The sequence below is a fragment of the Hippocampus comes genome, unplaced genomic scaffold, assembly GCF_001891065.2.
Source record: "Hippocampus comes isolate QL1 unplaced genomic scaffold, H_comes_QL1_v1.1 scaffold2, whole genome shotgun sequence".
Lineage (NCBI taxonomy): Eukaryota > Metazoa > Chordata > Actinopteri > Syngnathiformes > Syngnathidae > Hippocampus > Hippocampus comes.
Window position 1 is genome coordinate 906,522 of NW_017805139.1, and position 19,364 is coordinate 925,885.

Genomic DNA, 19,364 nt, shown 5'->3' on the forward strand with positions numbered 1-19,364 from the left:
AAAAAAAAAAAAAAAAAAAAAAACCCCCGAACGGGGTGGCCCCCATTTTGACAAAAAAAAAAAAAAAAAAAAGAGAAAGAAGTATGCAGCTCTGAAACCAGCCTTCTTACCAGGTCTCTGGAGGATGGTTGTGCACCACGTGGATGATCCGGCCAGGAGGGTAGAGGGGGGTCGAGGCTGAGAGGGCGATGCTGAGGTCACTGGGGTGGAGCCACAGACGACTGCTGGGGGGTGCTGCTTGCTGAGATGGAGGATCCTCCTCCTCAAGTGGAAGCTCCGACTTTGGGATGCATTTGGTGCCTCCCACAATGATCCTCCACTGTGGCAATAAAAGCACATTATCTCTGCTTTGAGGCAAAATGCCTTGTTTTGTTTTCAGCAGAAGCATTATACAGTAAGTGAAATAGTGTTTGCAAACCATTGTTGCATTTAAGGTCCTGTACAGGTGTTACAGGAAGAGGCTTACCTTTGGCTTGTTACTTTTTTGTAGAACTTCTAGCAAATGGCGACGGAACCCCTCCAGCTGAGACAGGCCCAGCCTAGGAGACAACAGCAATGGTTGACTCTGTGACAAGTTCAGGATTCTAAGGAGTGCATTTACAATGTACAAGTGAAGGAGATACCTTGGTACCAGATCTTTTCCTAATACAACAGAGGTGACAAACTCTTTGGAGTATTCCATGGCATCCTCACTGGTTGAAAAGAAGAGTCAATCAGGTTGAAAAATAGAGGAGAATTTGGTTGGACACACCGTTTACTCCAAATCAACATTTATCAAATTGAATCAAATGCACTTCAAAATAACAGACTTCTACCAAGGCTTTTGCGTTGTGTCACATGAAAAATCAGTGAGTAAGGCTAAGTATTAAAAACCTGATAGCGAGGATGAGGACAAGTTTTTTTTCCGGGCTTGACTTGATTTCGGGAAATATATAGGTGTGTCCCGATCCGATATTGATATCGGTCTGATACCCCCCCCCCCGCAAAAAATAAATAAATACATAAATAAAATTCTATACGTGTACATCCAAAATCTCCATTATTAGCACTCTGTAAAAGCAATCCATTCCGGACTCCGTTTTCACCGTACACTGAATTTTAAAAAAATTATGTAAATGTACTGAAGTAAACTGTTATTTTGCACTTTAAAAGGTATCATTTCTTTTTATTTACCTTATTATGGTTTTTATTAGGGTGCTAAAACACAGCTTCCTACAAGGAAAATGTTGGCAGATTTTTGAGACCCACAAATCAAAGGCTACTCTGGGGGTTGAGCAGTCTTTGATGTTCTACGTCTGATTTTTACTTTAAATACAGAGATTTGAATGCGGTTGTCATTGTTATTAAAGTGCTCTATAAATAAAGTTGAATTGAGAGACAATTCCATAGAGCTGCTTTGTTCCTCTTGTTTCTTAACCAGGGCTTGACGTTAGCACACAACTAAAAAGAGACACGAATGGCTAAGAGCAAACAGTGGAATATTCTAATGTGGTCTTCTACAGGCCTGGATCTAAATTCTATTGAGCAACTGTGAAAGGAACAGAAACATTTGATCCTTCAAACCTGGGAATGACAACTGGAGCAGCTGGCCTATGAAGAGTGGACCAAAACACCTGCTGAGAGGTACAAAAGTCTCACTGAAAGTAAGCAGCCAAGTAACTGCCTCAAAAGATAGCACACCAAAATATGAAGTGAAGAGAACCATCACTTTTGTCCAGGCCTCCTTCATGAGTTTTTTTTTTTTTAATTTATACTGTTGAACCAGTAAAATTTTAATATCATCATTGCCTTTCTTTTATGATGATGATGATTTTGTCTTTCTTTAACAGAGGGGTACAAAATAGTTCGCACGTGCGTGTGTGTGTGTGTGTGTGTGTGTGTGTGTGTGTGTGTGTGTGTGTGTGTGTGTGTGTGTGTGAGTGAAAAAAGGACAAATTTACCTAAGAAGGCCACCAGGTGGGGAGTAAGAGTAGCAGTGAAGTGTGGGATACTGAGGTCTCAGCAGGAAGGAAAGAATAGCAGCAGTACCAGCACCAAGAGAATGGCCTACTATCACCAGTCCATAATGCATGGTGCCCTTGTTCTGTTGAAAGATGGCCCGTATCATCACACTGGCACACTGCTATGGGATGAAGTATGTGCTCCCAGAAATTTAATTTGAATTGTTTATATTTGAATTTGAATAGCTCAACTTGAATAATTGCATTGAAAAAATGAATTTAAATGCCATTAATTGAATTCTATTGTTTGACACATGGTACTGAAAAGCTGAATCTCAATTGTCCAACTTGAAATTTGATTTATTAGTCTGGAACTGAAGTCAAAATAAACTTGACAGGGGACATAAAATTATGTTCTCTGAAACTACGGTATATTTGATGGTCACTGAAAATGCAACTACTGGTATACATATTTTCACTTTCAGTATATCCAGTTCTCTTAATTCAGATTTAAATTAGCTGTGACAGACAACCTGTACTTCAGGAATAGCAACCAATCGCAGACACACATAGATATCCTCTTCAGCTAATAAGCATCATCATTTTTGAGTGTATGACATGGGGCTCTCCAGACAGTTGGATCTCCTAAGCAGCTCCTTAACATTATTGGTATAAATCAACGGGTCAGGCAGGAATGAAATGGGGCTTCCTTTCAAATAGAGGAAAGGACTATTCATACTTATGAACATATCACAACAAAGCCCCGTAGGCAATGTGTTTTCAGTTTTTTTCCTTTCTTTAAACCTAATGTCCTGCTGCATTGAATTACATACGCTAGAGATTACTGACACCTAGGGCTAGATTTAAAATCTAGGTGTCTGGAATCTCTAGCCACTAGAAACGGTGCACAACCCATATCGATAGGCAGTATTGTTTCAAATAGTATATTCGAGCCCACTTTTCCTAAATAGTGCCATCATGTGAGGTGAAAAGAATTGGCTAATACTTGCCTTAGCACGATGATATCATTCAGAAAAAGTGGGCTTGAATTTCTTTCAAACAGTAGGCCAAGGGCTCATCTCATTCTTCTAATTGCACGCTCCTAGGTCCTCGCTCCTAGCTCCTCTGTTTACATGCTTGCGCCTTCCACTAAATACAAATTATTCAAATAACAGTTTCTGGTGGCACATATTTCAGCCCATATACTGCAGCTACTTGAGCAATAGTTACAAAATTATCCTTGTTTACTATGGTAATATTACGCTCTAAGTATAACCCCATATAAGATACTCATATTACGATATACATTAGATACGTCTATTCATCCTTTCATCCTCTAGACCAGTGGTTCTCGACTGGTGGGTCGGAACACAAAAGTGGGTAGCAGATCCATTTTGGGTGGGTTGAAGACAGCCAATATAAAAATGTAATTTTTTTTTTACAAGGTACAGTACAGAGGTCCCACGCGGAATATCATAAGGAAGGGACAGGAAATGTGTTTTCGAGCAACTAATTAACTCTGTAAACAAGTGCGTTCAACTCAGCCTTTGGCTGGCGGACGTCATAGCTACCGCTATGCTTTTGAAGGTCCATCAAACTCATTTTAAACGGTGTTTAAAAATATTACTGCATGTGTTTTCAGAGGCTATACTTGAAACAAACAAAATATTGTTTTTAACCTCTGTCAAACTGAGTCACGATTTTGCAACAATAGGACAATGAGGTCCCAGAGTGCCCCTGATCTAGACAAAGAGTGTGAATGTGTCCATGTACCAAGTCTCTTCCAAAAGCTTGTGACAATATCATTTCCTGCTCCAGTTTCTTCTTAATGTACTCTGCTGAGTAAACCATCCCCTAAGAGAAAAGAGAAAGAAGCATTAAGTGGTCCGACTAAGAACAAGAATTCTGCTGCATTGAGCTCTTCTTAAAAGAGAGCGACTGCAGAGCCAATGTACTATTATATCATTTCTCTCTGACCTTATGACCAAGCCAGGTCCCATGCTGTTCCTCCACAGGTAAACGCTCAGAATCCCCAGACAAATCAGTCAACGCATCCTGTTGCCACACACAAGAAAACAGGTCAAAATAAACAGAGAAAAGGTGGCTAAAAGTAAAAAGTACAACATTCATGAAAAAAAAACATTCTATGCTAAAATGAAAATGAAGAGTTTTATAGAATTTGAGGTTTCTGAGAAAAGTATTTTGTCATTTGTCACAGCCATGACTGATCTCTGACGTTTCAATCATAGCCTTAAATACTGCAATGCAAGCTTCCCTTTAGTGTTACGTAAACAATAGACAGGACATTTATATCTGAGTGCTGCTTTGGTACTGTGCCTGCACAGTGTAGGAGTTTGTGAACACTGCCTTGAACCTCAGTGCGGATGAGGCTATGAGAGAAGATGGGGCCCAACACAGGTTTCGAGGTGATAGAAGTCGAGCGTCTTGCTGTGCAAAGATGAAATTCACCTTTAGCGATAATGTCCCTCTGATACTGATGACCACCTTCTTCTTTTCATGATCCACTGCCACAAAAAATGGAGTCTCATAAACCTGGATGGAAAATGGATAGAAGACAGCAGAATGTACTGTATAAATGGATAATAGGTGAGAATCATCCCAAGGATAAAACTGGGGTGGTGGTAAGATTTGGATGTGTCACGTGAGAGATTAAGTTTAGCTTCAATGAAACTGAAATGAATGATGTGTAAAGTGTCACATGGCTACAACACATCGAAAGAACAGAATCGATACACCGTCAATGACAAACGCACTTCATGGTAATCATTTCCAACCCTTTAGCCAGACTGACCTTCAGGCTAAAATCTGTATGAGAAAATATGAGCATTTACAGTCCAAAAGTGTGTGTGTGTGTGTTTTTTTTTCTCGGCATCTTGAGACTCAGTTCATGACAATTCATCAACAAATGTGTGACAAAACGCAGTCTCAGAGGACTGCGACACCCACTGAGACTGCACAACTCTTCCATCTCTCAGCAACTAAACAAGTGAGCAAAGTGTCATCAAAACAGATACAAATAACAGCTAATCCAATAGATAATAAAGCCATTAATATTGCACCGCTTCAACAAAATAGTATCATGACAAAATTTGGACGCTTGAGCCTACACCTAATTTCAGGCTCCCTCAGGCTATAAAACCTGACATCACACAAAATTGAACTAGTTGGGTGTCATTTTTAACTGCAATTGTTCTATTACACCAATGTGTGTGTGTGTGTGTGTGTGTGTGTGTGTGTGTGTGTGTGTGTGTGTGTGTGTGTGTGTGTGTGTGTGTGTAGGGGGGGCAGGCATTGTATCAGAAAGAGTAGGAATCTGCTCAAAAAGCATCAAACAAGACTCACAGGTTTCCTTTCCTACTGCATAATGATCTTCTGTAACCAAGCACAGCTGATTTCTCATTTTAAAAGGTGTCTGAGACAAGCAATACACCCACCCAATATGTGTGTGTGTGTGTGTGTGTGTGTGTGTGTGTGTGTGTGTGTGTGTGTGTGTGTGTGTGTCTCTCTCTCTACATAGATAGATAGATAGATAGATAGATAGATAGATAGATAGATAGATAGATAGATATTCTTCAGATGAGGTGGTGACAATGAGAGTCATTAGTGCAGGCGAGACAGTAAAGATAATTACAGAAAATCAAAATTGGGAATTCATGTTACTGATGACAAGCCGTTTTTCAGATCTGAAAGTACTAAGCCTCATAGGATGGAGTTGACCAGTGAAGGTAAGAGTTCAGAAGTAGGAGATGGACACGAGTTGAGTAGAAGTAATGACATATTTATGCAACAGTGACCTTGGTAAACATCACCGTAAATTATAGTAAGTTTCTAATCTTTCCAGATTTTCCCCAAAACGCAGAACCAGCAGTTTTCATCTGCAATAGCCGGACAACTCAACTCAACTGTATTTATAGAGCACTTTAAAACAACCATCGCTGTATACATAACATTACATTAACATGCTCAATTCAATGCCCACTTTAACTTAAAACGTTGTACATGTCTTTGCTCCAAATCTTGTGAGAACGCAGGCTGTTAGAAATGGAGATTGTAAAATCTTCCTTCCTTAGTTGTAATGTTCTCATCAGTCTTGTAGCGAAGCCTGATATGTCACTCCTCAAAATTAGTTTCCACTGTGACAGCGTCTAGTGATGGCATGCTTCACATTATTCCATCCAATGCGTGACATTGTGTGATGTAAGGCGTTTATGCAGCTGCTCGGCCACAGAAACTGCCATGAATACCCCAGCACAGTTTTAGTGACGTTAATACCAGATGAAGTTTAGAACTGTGCAATTGAGTCAGCAGAACGGTGGAAACTATTACATGCTATCCAGCTCAGCCATCAGCGACCCCGGTCTTTAACAATGCGTGCCATGTGCTTTCCATGCCCGAGTTGGTCCTAAACTCCATTTTACTTGAATACGTCTAAATGTTCAATTTACAACAAGGAATGTCTAAGAGGTACCACACTCAAATTCGGTGAGCACTAGACGACCCATTAGTTCACTAATGTTTGCAAAGGCTGTGACCGCTTGGCTAGGTGCTTCCTTTTTTGAACCTGTTCATAAACTGCCCCACAAAAATAGCCTTTGGCATAACTGAGGAAGTACACCCTCCAACACCTACAACTGCTTTGGCGATAGAATACTCACTGCATCATGGCAGGAAGTGTAGACTATGTGAACCTGCTTCAGATCCCGGTCCAAGAATTGTCTGCGTATGGCCAAAACATTACAACCGCAACAATTGTCCTCCTCCACTGTCACTGACTGGGACAAACGTGAGCCAGACATTGATGTGCACCTGGGGGCAGAGGAAGGGGAAAACAGACATAAAGACACTATAAAACATTAAGTGGGCCCAAAATGAACTGTTGTGTAGCGTATATAAAATACATAATCCCATTACATACTCTGTAAGAACGTGATTAGTTCAACATTGCTTGTAGTGAGCGGGTCTTAGACGAGTGCCACAATCTCAACGGATTACCATTTAGCAAGTGCTGATGGATGAGAAAATGTGATCCTTTCTAAAGTGCCACATGAGACTCATAAAACAAAATGTGATCAAAACTGTGAAGGTGTATGTTTGAGTGCTTACGGGCAGGTGCTAACGAGGCGGCACAGTCCGCAGGCTGGTTTTCTCATCAGGTACATGGGCCAACCATACGCAGCGAGAGCAAAGAGCATGTAGTAGCACACATCCTTATACATGCCCATCTCAGTCTGGGAGAGAAGGATACAGATACGCATTTAAGCCACAATACACAAGGAAAGAAAAATATCACGCCAAGTGAATAAATCTGAAAAAAAAAACATTTTCTGTATCTCAATTCTTTGCGAGTGGTCTTCTAGGCCAACCAAATTATTTTCTTGAAAGACCAAACTGTTTGTTTTGGCATCATAATTAATAGGGGTGTTCACACGGCACACATTTGCATCGGTGCTGCACTGATGTACAGTATTTTGTTGCTATACATCTCACACCGGTGTAAATTTTGTGGAGCGTTCACACGTACAAAGCTGCTTACTCAAGAGAAGCATGTTAACCCAGGTGCAGCCCCACTTGCGTTCACACGGCAGTTTCTGCGGCAGTGCAATACGATAATACGGAAATAAAACAAGTGCATGCGTAAAGTGTACTTCCTTTTCCCCGCCTTGTTTGTGACATATCGAAAAACCACGGTTTATACTTCTCCAGACAAATCAATGCTGTGGTCTATCAGACACCGTAAAAGGATGAAAGAGAGAGAGAAAGATACCCAGGATGCAAGTTATGCAATTCCCGTATGTAATCAACTCTTCTCACGCGTAGCAAGTCTACCCCTGTAGCGTTCACACGTCCCATTTTTTATCGGTGCAGCCCCGCAAACTAGCATTTACTCCGGAGTAAATTTTTAAACCACCTCCTGAGCAGGGTTAAATTTGCTCCGGTTTAAGCTGTTTTCAGGGGCTACACTGGTATAACATTGTACGTGTGAACGCTCTCTGGGGGGTAGCCCCGGTGCTACACCGGAGTAAAAGTTGCCGTGTGAACACCCCTAATGAAACATTTTGTATTGCATCTTTGGATACGTTTTTACTCCATTTTTGTTCGTAACAAGTGAAAGTGAATTCATCACTGGGAAAACCTATAAAAATAAGCATGAATAGAGCATATTAAGTTTTTTGTGATGCAGTAACTTAAAGGGATAGATACTTGACTAATTTTGCCAATTTCAGCAGTAAGAAGTGAATATTTTGTCTAGAATGAATTTAATAGCGTAATGATTTTTCATGTATACCATTGACAACACATTTTGCCACTTGGTGTCGACTCCAAATGACATCACAAATGCTCAGGGATCAGGTAATGACCAATAAAGTCTCAACTTTGAACTTCCTATAAGCCATGATTGGATTCTACCTGAGTTCTGAGCACATGATGTCTAAAGCAATTGGTAAATGCGTTTTCAAAGGTGTTAATTGTAAACGAGTTTCTGGCCCTGTGTGTGTGTGTGTGTGTGTGTGTGTGCGCGCGTGCAGGGATGCTTAAGGAGATATATATCTGTGTATGTTGGGGGGGGGGGTCCTCTTTTTATATTATATTTTGAACTATGAGTTGCATTTTTCTGTATGAAAAGTGCTGTAGAAGTAAAATGTCATCAAATTTATTCCAGACAAAATATTTACTTTTTACTCCTGAAAATTGCATAAGTCAAGTATTTCTTTATACAAGATGCATGGCGAGTAAATTCGAGCATCAGAAGCCTAACAGCGGAGGGGTTGATTCAGCCATGCCTTTCGGACAAAACTCGGCAAAAGAGGATATTGCAGTGTCCCAATGTCACTCATGTTCACACTTGCATCATTAAGATGATGGCATGATGTCGGTAACGCAGCACTTTCAACATAAAGGAGCATGGGCGGTGAATCTGGTGTGTTGAGACTCGAGTCGCGGTATGTGACCTTTTGTCTATGTTAGACCTCTGATATTACATCAGAAGAAATTCCTGAGTCGTCTGAAACCATTTGACATTGGTGCCTTACACCCAGGATAGTGAACAAGGGAAAACGTGTAAAGGTCCATACATAGATGGACAGTGTGAATGAAAATATGATTTTCAGCTTTGGCTTCATCTATTCATCATAGACATACCAAAGGACTTACCGAGTTCTTAAGGTCCAGATATCTAGTGTTCCGAGTGACAGGCATCCCGGACAGGAAGGCTAAAATATCGTTGTTGCCCTGTGGAGAGAAAAAAAAAGCTGAACAATCTTGTTTCAAATGAAGCATTAACACAGCTAGCTTGGAAAAGTGCCTTTTTATTTTCTCGTATGCCAACGTGTCTGCTACATGCGCCATTTAAACAGATGCACACACTACATGACAAGCATTATTGGCAGCTCGGTGATGAAGTGCTGACTCCGGGAATACAGTTGATGGGTTTTTTTGTTGTTTTTTTAAACCGTGTTTATGGGCTGATGAGCATCACGGAGAAAAAAATGCATATGTTTTCCCTTAAAAGGAACATATTAAACAAAAATTGAATACCTGGTCCAGGATAGATGATCTTTTAGATCTCTGTGTCTGACGGAGGAGTACCAAGCCAGCAATGATATCACTCGGCACAATGTCTAGGTCTCTGAAGAACTCTGCAAAAAGGCTTGCCACCTCTGAATATGCATCCTGCAGAAGACAGCAGCAGATGTGAGGGCATGGTGTGCTATGTACAGTATCTCTGACAAACTTAAATATGGATATAGTGTGGGGGGTCCTTGGTTTATCAGAGTTCATTGTGTCTTGAATATGGTTAAATATAGTGTGTGCGTGTGTATATACAGGTATATACATACATACATCCATACATACACACAGACAGAGAGAGAGAGAGAGAGAGAGAGAGAGAGAGAGAGAGAGAGAGAGAGAAAGAGAGATGCACAATTTTTTTTTTTGTTGGACAAGTTTGGCAGCCTGAATTTTAAGGTACAGTACTTCATTGCGTGTCATTTGTAACCTTGAAACATGGTATAGCGTTACCTTGGTATACTTAGGGCTCACTTTATACTGCATATTCCAAAAGCAGGTCTATTTCAAAAAAAATGAATTAAGGTGGCTCACTGATTGTGTGTCCTGGGCTCTTGTGCAACACATAAAGAATTTCAGTCTCCTGCTCCAGCTGCTGGCCTGGCCTTCTTCAAGTCGGTGTCTAAATGCGGAGGAAATTTGTTAATAAGGAAAAAAATGATAATCGGCGTGTGGCTGTTCATGTGTGCGCCCAAAAAATGAGGTTTGTTTGTACCTTAGTGTGTATGTTGTAAGGTTTCGTTGACGCCGGCGAGTTGCTTTCAGTTTGACAAATGTCCGACCGGTAGGATCAAAAGTGCACATAAGCGTAATGCAGACGCTGAATATCACTAGCCAGTTGCATGCAACAATCCCTAAAACACAACAGAACAATACTTACATTTCAAACCAAACTAGAATTGCATGTGGAGGAGCACAATGTATTTCACCGGGCATTTTATGAATCATCATTCATTCAAGTGGATAGAAACACTAATCAAATACAGTTGAGTTATCAAGTTCGAGTGAATAACATCCGTTCACAACCCCCCCAAAAATCGTGAATTTGTTAAAATAAAAACAGGTCACCGTGTTTTGGGTTGACCAACCGTGTTAATGCACTTGGATGAAACATTTTTTTATAATCTAAGTTCTGCATACAAAAAGATATGTGTTGATGACTGCAGCAGATGGCAAAAGACTAAATATTATTCATGCCTGTAGGATATGATGGTACCATTTTAACATTCTCACAAGTGATCTACCTAAAGCCTGTGTTTGACTCACCCAAAGCTAGGTTTTTGGCAGTCACATCAGAGCATGGTTGGTAATACTGAACAAGCCAGGCAATTCCCACGACTGCATACACAAGCTCTACTAGAAGAATGGCTGGAGAGAGAGAGAAAAGGTTCAGGAGGATAATCAATATGAGCAAAAAAACAAAAAACATTTCTCCTTATTTTTGAATTCTTGAAACTGAAACTATACCACAGAACCAGAAAGTCAATAAATAACGTACAAATATATCCTGGATTAAAAGTGAGGCATCTTACCTAGTCGGATATAGATGACGTATTGCACAGCTTCCCTGGGCTGTGTGTACAGGATGCTACCTCTCATACTTAACCACATGATGGCACTCTCACAGATAAGACAGCTGACCAAGATGCCCATGTACCCTCGGCCATGGTCCACCAGTGTTATAGAACAGGACTGGTCAGAGCCATAGGGAAGGCCGAACAAAACCACGGAGAGAACTACCAGCCTGAACATAACAACACAGTAAAATCATGTAGTGGGGAGAAAAACTGTGCCAGAAAAAAAAAAAAAGTTCCAAGGCTCGAATTATGTTTTTTGCATTGCAGTGTAGTTTTGCAAATTAAAGACTTCATCGGAGAAGTACCGTAACTATCTAACTTTGTGGTTGCTTTTTTTGTAGGTTTATCCCAGAAAAATGAAACAAGGGCTTTATTAAACAATAAAAATGTGACAATATGATGAATGAATCGGTTCTCTTTTTTTATGGAGTCAACTACTTTTATTTCTTAAATTCACAGTGTAGAGCAGCAAACTTTTTTTTTTTGTCTAGAAGCAAAGAAAGCTCTGCTATAATGTAATTTTATTCCTTTGTTTAAATAGAGCTAAACAAAGTAAAATCCAAAAAAACCCAACTATTTTCAATTGAACGTTTTTATAATTTAAGCTTTTAACTTTTTCAGCAACACTGAAGCACTTAAAAACACAAAACACAACAAAATACACATTAAAATACGTAAAACAAAAAGGGAGGAAAACAGCACTCAGATCAATTTTGTATAGTTAAGACCGACAATGAGAAAAATCAAGTGGCTCTGCTTAGAGGAGTTTGTTTTTTTTTTTCATTTGGACATTATCTGCCCTGCTTTGATGAAGATTCTCTCAGGAAGGAATGACACTGCGACAATGCAGTCTCCATCTGGCACCAAGCAGCAATTGCTTACCGCTTCAGCAATATCATATATTTTTTCCTTGATTTTTTTTTTGTTGTCCTTGCCTTTGTATTGTCCATAAAGCTCGAATGTGTCCATATACAGCATGTCTCCATTTCCTGCTGTCATGTATCTGTCATCTCTCTCCTTCTCGTGTGCTCTAACAGCCATCAGTCACTTCGGCTATGTGCAGTCAGAGACTAATTGACAATCATGCACGGGCTCCTTGATGTGAAAGATGAGAGTTGGCGACTCTCTTTCATACGCGACGACGGACAGAGTGCAATACTAGTTTTGACGGTTGGCTCGGAGTTTGATTCTCCGTTTTTGCTAGTCATGTGTATTACTGAGGCGCAAAGTACACATTTTGACCTGCAAACAGCAATGTAAAAACGCTTATTTCAAGCCTTGTGTTCTGTGACAGAAAGCAACTCACCAGATGCAGTGTAACAAAAACAGAAAGAGGGCAGGCAGCACCAGGTCATCACTGCCGACTGACCAGCGCCGCCGAAACATCACCATACCAGGCATCACTGCCCTGTGGGGGGGAAATAAATGTTTGCGCTCTTGCTTCTTCGGAAGGAAGGAGGAATAAATAAATAAATCACTGTTGTTTGAGTACTTTTCGGCCACTCTTCGGTACCCAGGGTGTATTGTGACAAGCAATACTGAACTATTTCCATCATGGGGTCATTAATCATTACACTGCTCAACAGCAAATTTTAATCAGGGGTGGAATTATGTGTTTCTAAAAGCAATTTTGATTCTGATTAAAAAAAAATCTATTATATCAGATTTCTTTGAGATCTTTTCATTTTTTGTTTCAACTTTGACCTAAGAAAGCTTCCGTAGTGTAGATTTTACCATGCGTTGTAATCAATAGGAAAAGCCTGATGTGCTAGAGAAAAACGGTTGGCAGATTCCGAATCATTAACAAATATTCATCTGGAAAACTTTCATATGTGATTGAAAAAAAAATTAAACATTTGTTGACCAGTAATACCATTTAAGTGGGTTTATGTTGCCCTTAGTTTGTTGAATGTGTGTCTTAATTGTCGCATTAATTTTAAATTGCATTTTGTTAACGAAAAACCGCTGTGGCTAGCGTGCGAAACATTAACATCCAATTTAGTTCATTTGAATGCTGTCTTGGCAACTAAGGTAAGGTGACCACCTGGTGTCTCACCAGTGCATGCGTGTGCCTTTCCTTGACACACACACACACACACACACACACGCACGCACGCACGCACGCACAGAGAGAGAGAGAAAGAGAAAAAGAGAGAGAAAGAAAGAGAGAGAGAGAGAGAGAGAGAGAGAGAGAGAGAGAGAGAGAGAGAGAGAGAGAGAGAGAGAGAGAGAGAGAAATTTTCACAATAGCTGCAGCTGTAACAAAGTGCTTTACAGAACATTTAACATAAAATGACAATAACACAACAAAGTTCAAGATGGGCTTTTGAGAAATATTCTACTTGGTGTTAAACAATATCAAATAAGTGTATGCTTGCAAAGTGGTAAAAGGGGGGGGGCGCAGAATCGCCTTCTGTTGATCAGTCGGAAAGGGACAATATGCCAATTGGTTGCGTATCGCCACGGATCACTACTATCCACTAGTTTCAGTGGGAAAAGGGTATAACAAACCCATAAGAGTGAACGCTGGCGCGTCTGGCTGCCGCTGCTCACCTGCAATTATTCTTTTTTTAGCGGGTTTTTTTCTTGTTTTGGTTGTAAAGTGTCCTCGAGTGTCTTGAAAGGCGCTTATAAATGAAATGTATTATTATTATTATTATTATTGGTGAACAAACGAAAGCGAACCTGTTTTGATATTAGAGGGTATCATGTAACATGTAAAAGATTCCTTAACATCACCGTGATCATTCTCTTGTTGGAAAGCATAGCAGAGTTTATTGGAGTTGCCTCTGGGCTGAAACAAACTGAAATGGCAAAGCCACAAGAAGAGGGAAGGAAGAGAGGAGCCACAGAGAGGCTGATGCAGGCCTTATGATGCACACACAGGCTGAGCTAGCCTTTATGGTGAGCGACTCCAGGATATCTGTTGAGAAATTTGCTTCGTGAAAAAACAACAAAAACCTATTTGTTTTATAATTAAATGAAAGGATGAGAAATGCCAAGCAAAAGACTTAGACTGATTGTTCCGTCTGTCGCAATGATTTTTCAGTCATTAAGAGAGTGCCAGCACCCGCCTTGTTCCAAACGTAAATAGCACAGTCATCACAGTTATTATAAAGTCTTCCTTGGCATGGTGCCATTAAAAATTAATAATACTAATTAAAATGCCAAGAGATAGCTGCATCATTATCCGGTTAAAGGTGCTAATGTGAGCTGGCTTAAGTTGATCACCACTGTAGCAAATATGCAGTGACATACAACTAATTTCAAAGGGTTACGTGAACTCATACTCATGAGGTGGTGAGGTATTGATGAGCTCGCCACTGGTCCGTGGCGTCCGGATGACTGTTAGCCATCGGCTAGCATAATAAACAGTTAAAAAGATATTCAACTTATTTTAGCAATTTTCAGCAGTCAAATAATTTGTCTGTAATGAATTTGATAACTTCATTATTTAAAAAGGTATTTTGCAACTTACTGTCGACTGAAAATGACATTACTCAGGGCTCAGGTAATGACCAATCACAGCTCAGCTTGCAAACATCATCTCGGCACAATGTCTCACCCGTGAATCATGACCTGTTTTGAAATGAAATTTTGGAATGTGTTTTAAAGGTGAAGTGTGAATTAATTTCAGAAAATCACAAATGAAATACTTAGGTCACAAGTAAAATTAATTAAACAAAACACATTAAATAAAACATGGAAACAATCATTTCTATTTCATAAATCCCACAACGTAGTTGTTTCCCGAAGTGAGATGCTGGCGAGCGACAACCCCAGAAGTGTGACGTCACTTCAAAGACAACAATAGTGGGGCTCAGTATGGGACGTGTACAAAAGCCAGTCAGAAATCAATTCGGAAAGCGATGTTTCAAATTTATCTGACGGGATGCAAGTGTTTGAAGAGTTGGAGGAAGAGGTGGTTGTTGGCAGGATTTATGTTGGACCATACATGTACGAGCCAAATGCTCAGGATGCGGAAAATATTGTTAAGTCATTTTGAATACCTAAAGTAACGTCACGAAAAATAAAGAGAGATATAATCTTGTTAATTGTGTTTGGCATTCACTGGTGGTCACCATTGTCCTTGGCCTTTTTTAAATTGGTGGAAAAAAATAAAGCATAATATGTCTTCTTCAAGGGCGGCCCGGAGGGCCAGTGGTTCGCGCGTCGACCTCACAGGTACCGGGTTCAATTCCAGGTCCGGCCTCCCTGTGTGGAGTTTGCATGTTCTCCGGTTTCCTCCCACATTCCAAAAACATGCATGGCAGGCTGATTGAACATTCTAAATTGTCCCTAGGTGTGAGTGTGAGCGCGGATGGTAGTTCGTCTCTGTGTGTCCTGCGATTGGCTGGCAACTGGTTCAGAGTGTCCCCAGCCTACTGCCCGACAACAGCTGGGATAGGCTCCAGCACCCCCCGCGACCCTTGTGAGGATAAGCGGATCGGAAAATGAATGAATGAATGTCTTCTTCAAAAATGTTGATAATTCTACAGTACGTATTAGCAAAATACCAACCACGGTGGTGGCATCATTAAACTTTGAGGTTGTTTCTTTTCCGCTGCAACTGGACATTGGGGCTTTAATCAAGGTGGAGTCAGTCATTTTTGGGCACCTCAGGCATCTGCAAGGAAGCTATTTGGGAGCGCTTTGACAACTAAGAGTGGGTAAATATTGCAAGTCATGGTCTCCTGTCCAAATAGAATGAGCAGCCGAACAACATCAGAAGGTGCTTCAAATAAAGATGTATTGTATTCTATTATACATTTACACGCTGAAGAGAAATTACAGTATTACACCTTTTAACAGTGATGTGCAGACTTAGTTACTGTGCATGTTATAAATACGAGGGCTCTTGATACCACTCTTTTCAGACTGATACCAGTATAAATACTCAACTCTGAAGTACTCACCGATACCGAAATCACTAATACTTTGGAGAAATAAAATGTCAATAAGATAAAACGTTTTTGTTTTTTTTGTTTTTTTACATCTGACAAAAGCCAGAACAGTGATTTAACAATTGAGAGTTAAAGGACAAAATAAAACACCATCTCACCCACTCACTTTGAATTTAGGACTGAATCAACAAAAGTGCCAAATGAAATGAAATAATTCTAGTATTTGTTCAAAATAAATGGAAGTGCGAATTAAAACAGATTTGACGATTAATCTAAGCATGATAGTCACAATGAGCTTGGAACATAGGGTTGGGAGATATGACTGTAAAACGTATAACGATATCACAAAGTATTTCATATCAGCCGATATTGGCAAAAAAATATATATTAAAGACAAAATATAATAAAACTAACTATATACAGAGGAACAATACCATCCAAAATATCTGATAGCAATACTAGTTTAAAATATATACAATGTGACTGTGTACAATGTAATGAAGTGTGCAGTTTTGTTTTACTGTACATTTCTGATTGCCTTTGAGTGCCATAAATGTTTAGTGTAAATATTTGCCGACAATGTAATGATACTAGCCCAAAGCATTCTTGTTGATACATTTGTTGTCATATCGTGAGTGGGGAGACGGAGCGGCTAGCGCAGGTGTGTCAAACTCATTTTTGCCACGGGCCACGTCGTAGTTATGACTTCCTGTGGCGTGCCGTGATGAATGTCACCTGTGAATGAGCGTGTCAAGCAGGAAAACAAATTGATCATTTATTAACATATCTGGAGTTCGGGGTTATTTTGGGACTGTCTGAAAATATAAAAAAATAAAGTATACAGCAGCAACTACTGTGTAGACTTAGTGGACGCAACGTGGCGCCTCAGTACTTGAATGGGAAGAAACAAATGCATTAATGTATTAGCAACACCACCTACTCAGCAGGGATGTGTAAAACAGAAAAATATCAGCATTTCTTCTCAGCAGATCTGGAAGCATCTAAATGCACATTCTTCCATTTATGCTGGAGTAGATGTCAAATTGTGTATGATAAGACTCAAGTGACTGAGTGCCTTTTCTGATTGCTCGTAATGCTTTACCCTAATTCAATTTTTTTTGTTCAACAAATTACTGGAAGGATAATGATTTTGATCACAATAAAATACACATCTGGGACATTTTTTAACACTTGAGAACAGTTGAAAACGAAAAACATTATCTTTTTTTTTTTTTCAACACACTACCGATATTTTTATTTATGTCCAGGACCGAACGTAAGAAAGTCTTAGGGCACCAAAAGATTTGCTTATTATTCATAAGGCCTGTACCAGGCTATTTGAAGCTTTCTACACCTAACTGGAAGCCCATATATGATTATATTTTGCCTTTGGCGCAACAGCGAACTAATGACATAAGACCCCTGGCGCCCACAAGACAGTAAATTAGTAATAAAGAGAGAAGAACATATTGTGGAGCCTTACATCCTCTATCCAAAGTCCGATCATAAACTTGAAGTGCACAAAGCACCGCAGTGACCCTGAAGACGTTTACAGGAGGTTTCTGATTGGTAAGAAAAGAGCTCAAATGAATGACATTTGGTGTTCAATTTTGTAGGTGTACGTGTCTTAGCAAACATTCAATACTAAAAGTCCTCTTTCTGGTGAAACAAATACAGTACCGGTAAGTTAATTTTTTTTATACAACAAAATACGTCATGTCGCGCTTGTCATGAATCTAACGTTAATGCATTAATCAATGATAACATTATGCCTTCATTTGGGAAGTGGTTTGATTTATCTACAGCTCTTCTCCCCAACGCCTCTGAGAAAGTGTTGTGTGCTTCCATCTGCAGCGGGGGCATGGGGAAGGCTCACTCAATCTTACACATGTAAGACCAATCGTTTTCTTAGATTGGGCGGACCTGGTGCTGAGAGAGCAGGCACGAGCAGGAATGCTCAGGTATGCATAAATGGGGGAAAACTCCACTTTGGGGGGATTTTTGGTGAGGAATTAGAATTTTAACACGGCGAAGAGCTCAAAAAAGATGATTTTGCATGATACAGGACATTTAAGCCTTTGGTGGAGTATAAAATCTCATTAAATATTTAACGTTTTGACATCGGAACAACTACAATGAAAGATGGAGGCCTTGTGATTTGCTGAGGTGTTGGTGATTTGATGGCCCATTTAGTGCAATTAAATAAAACAGCAAAGTGACTCCACGCCCCCTTTATTCTTCTTCATATATATGTCAGCTTTTACAGAATAGATAGACAGCCCACATTATTGAGATATTTGCAGCTATTAACATTTATTGCATTTTGTCAATACATTTATTCGTGAATATTTCTCATTGATTGATTTGCTGCGTTGCAAGCATAACACGAGTCATCATTGTAAATGTTATTTTCTTCCATATCTTAATAAGAAAACCTGGTCATGCTAATACCAGAGGACCAGACAGACTTCATTAATTAATTAAAAAAAAAAAAAAAACTAAACTACCCGATACCCAACAGAATAACAGCCTGAGATACTGAGACCCAGACTTAATTCAATTACTATGTGACCAGGCAGTCAAGATGATTAATGGAGCTTCAAAAAGCCAATAAATATTGAATAGTCAGTCAAACGGCAAATACATAAAACTCAAAGACAGGTAGAGGGCAGAACACTCCTACAACCACAGCCTACGGGAATAACAAAAAAAAAACACACACACACACGCACGCACGCACGCACGCACGCACGCACGCACGCACGCACGCACGCACGCACGCACGCACGCACACACACACACACACACACACACACACACACACACACACACACACACACACACGATGTAAGGTGAGTTGAACTCGTCAAAACGAGAGATGGCATGAAAGGTTTCTCACACTGACCCTGCACATGTTCAGTGGGGTGACTGTCTGACGTGGGGGAGAGGAGTATTTGGCGATGTGCAACTGACCAGCTTGGAAACATGGCCTCGAGGAGTGAAAATAAAAATTATGCTTTTACGTCATCTTTTTTACGGCTGCTTGCTTTGTTTTCTTCGGTCTGGGCTGCCGAAGGACAAATAGTCGCTCCCCATGGTGTAATGTTCTTGCCCCATCCGCGGTCATTGTGGTAATGAAGCATGAGGTGAGCAAGCGTTGGGACACCCTCTCACCACCACCACAAACTCAACATTTTTTTACCAGTGTGTTACCTGTGCATGTCAAGTGTGACATTTTAGTCTTCATCCCTTTATCCCTACCTCAAAGTGACTTCTTACATTTTCTGCCAGAATAATTTTAAAGACAAATTTCATAAACCATAGTCTTAACCTGTGTGTGAGTATAACAACAA

The 19,364-nt window shown here is 40.1% G+C and overlaps 1 protein-coding gene across 2 annotated transcripts in view; it reads right to left on the minus strand.

Moving 5' to 3' along the window:
* The window catches only part of dagla (diacylglycerol lipase, alpha), a 34,019-nt gene that overhangs the window by 7,833 nt on the left and 6,822 nt on the right, over positions 1-19,364 (minus strand). For both annotated transcript variants that reach the window (XM_019867425.1, XM_019867426.1), the window contains exons 2-17: positions 12,414-12,515; positions 11,063-11,274; positions 10,797-10,898; positions 10,246-10,384; positions 10,065-10,152; positions 9,498-9,632; positions 9,114-9,191; positions 7,065-7,189; positions 6,617-6,767; positions 4,410-4,493; positions 3,918-3,995; positions 3,714-3,794; positions 1,941-2,083; positions 624-692; positions 467-539; positions 111-319 (exon numbers count right to left, since the gene is read on the minus strand). In XM_019867425.1, coding sequence (XP_019722984.1) covers positions 111-319; positions 467-539; positions 624-692; positions 1,941-2,083; positions 3,714-3,794; positions 3,918-3,995; positions 4,410-4,493; positions 6,617-6,767; positions 7,065-7,189; positions 9,114-9,191; positions 9,498-9,632; positions 10,065-10,152; positions 10,246-10,384; positions 10,797-10,898; positions 11,063-11,274; positions 12,414-12,508 — 1,862 coding nt within the window. In that variant the 5' untranslated portion in view covers positions 12,509-12,515. The remainder of the gene's footprint in view (positions 1-110; positions 320-466; positions 540-623; positions 693-1,940; positions 2,084-3,713; positions 3,795-3,917; positions 3,996-4,409; positions 4,494-6,616; positions 6,768-7,064; positions 7,190-9,113; positions 9,192-9,497; positions 9,633-10,064; positions 10,153-10,245; positions 10,385-10,796; positions 10,899-11,062; positions 11,275-12,413; positions 12,516-19,364) is intronic.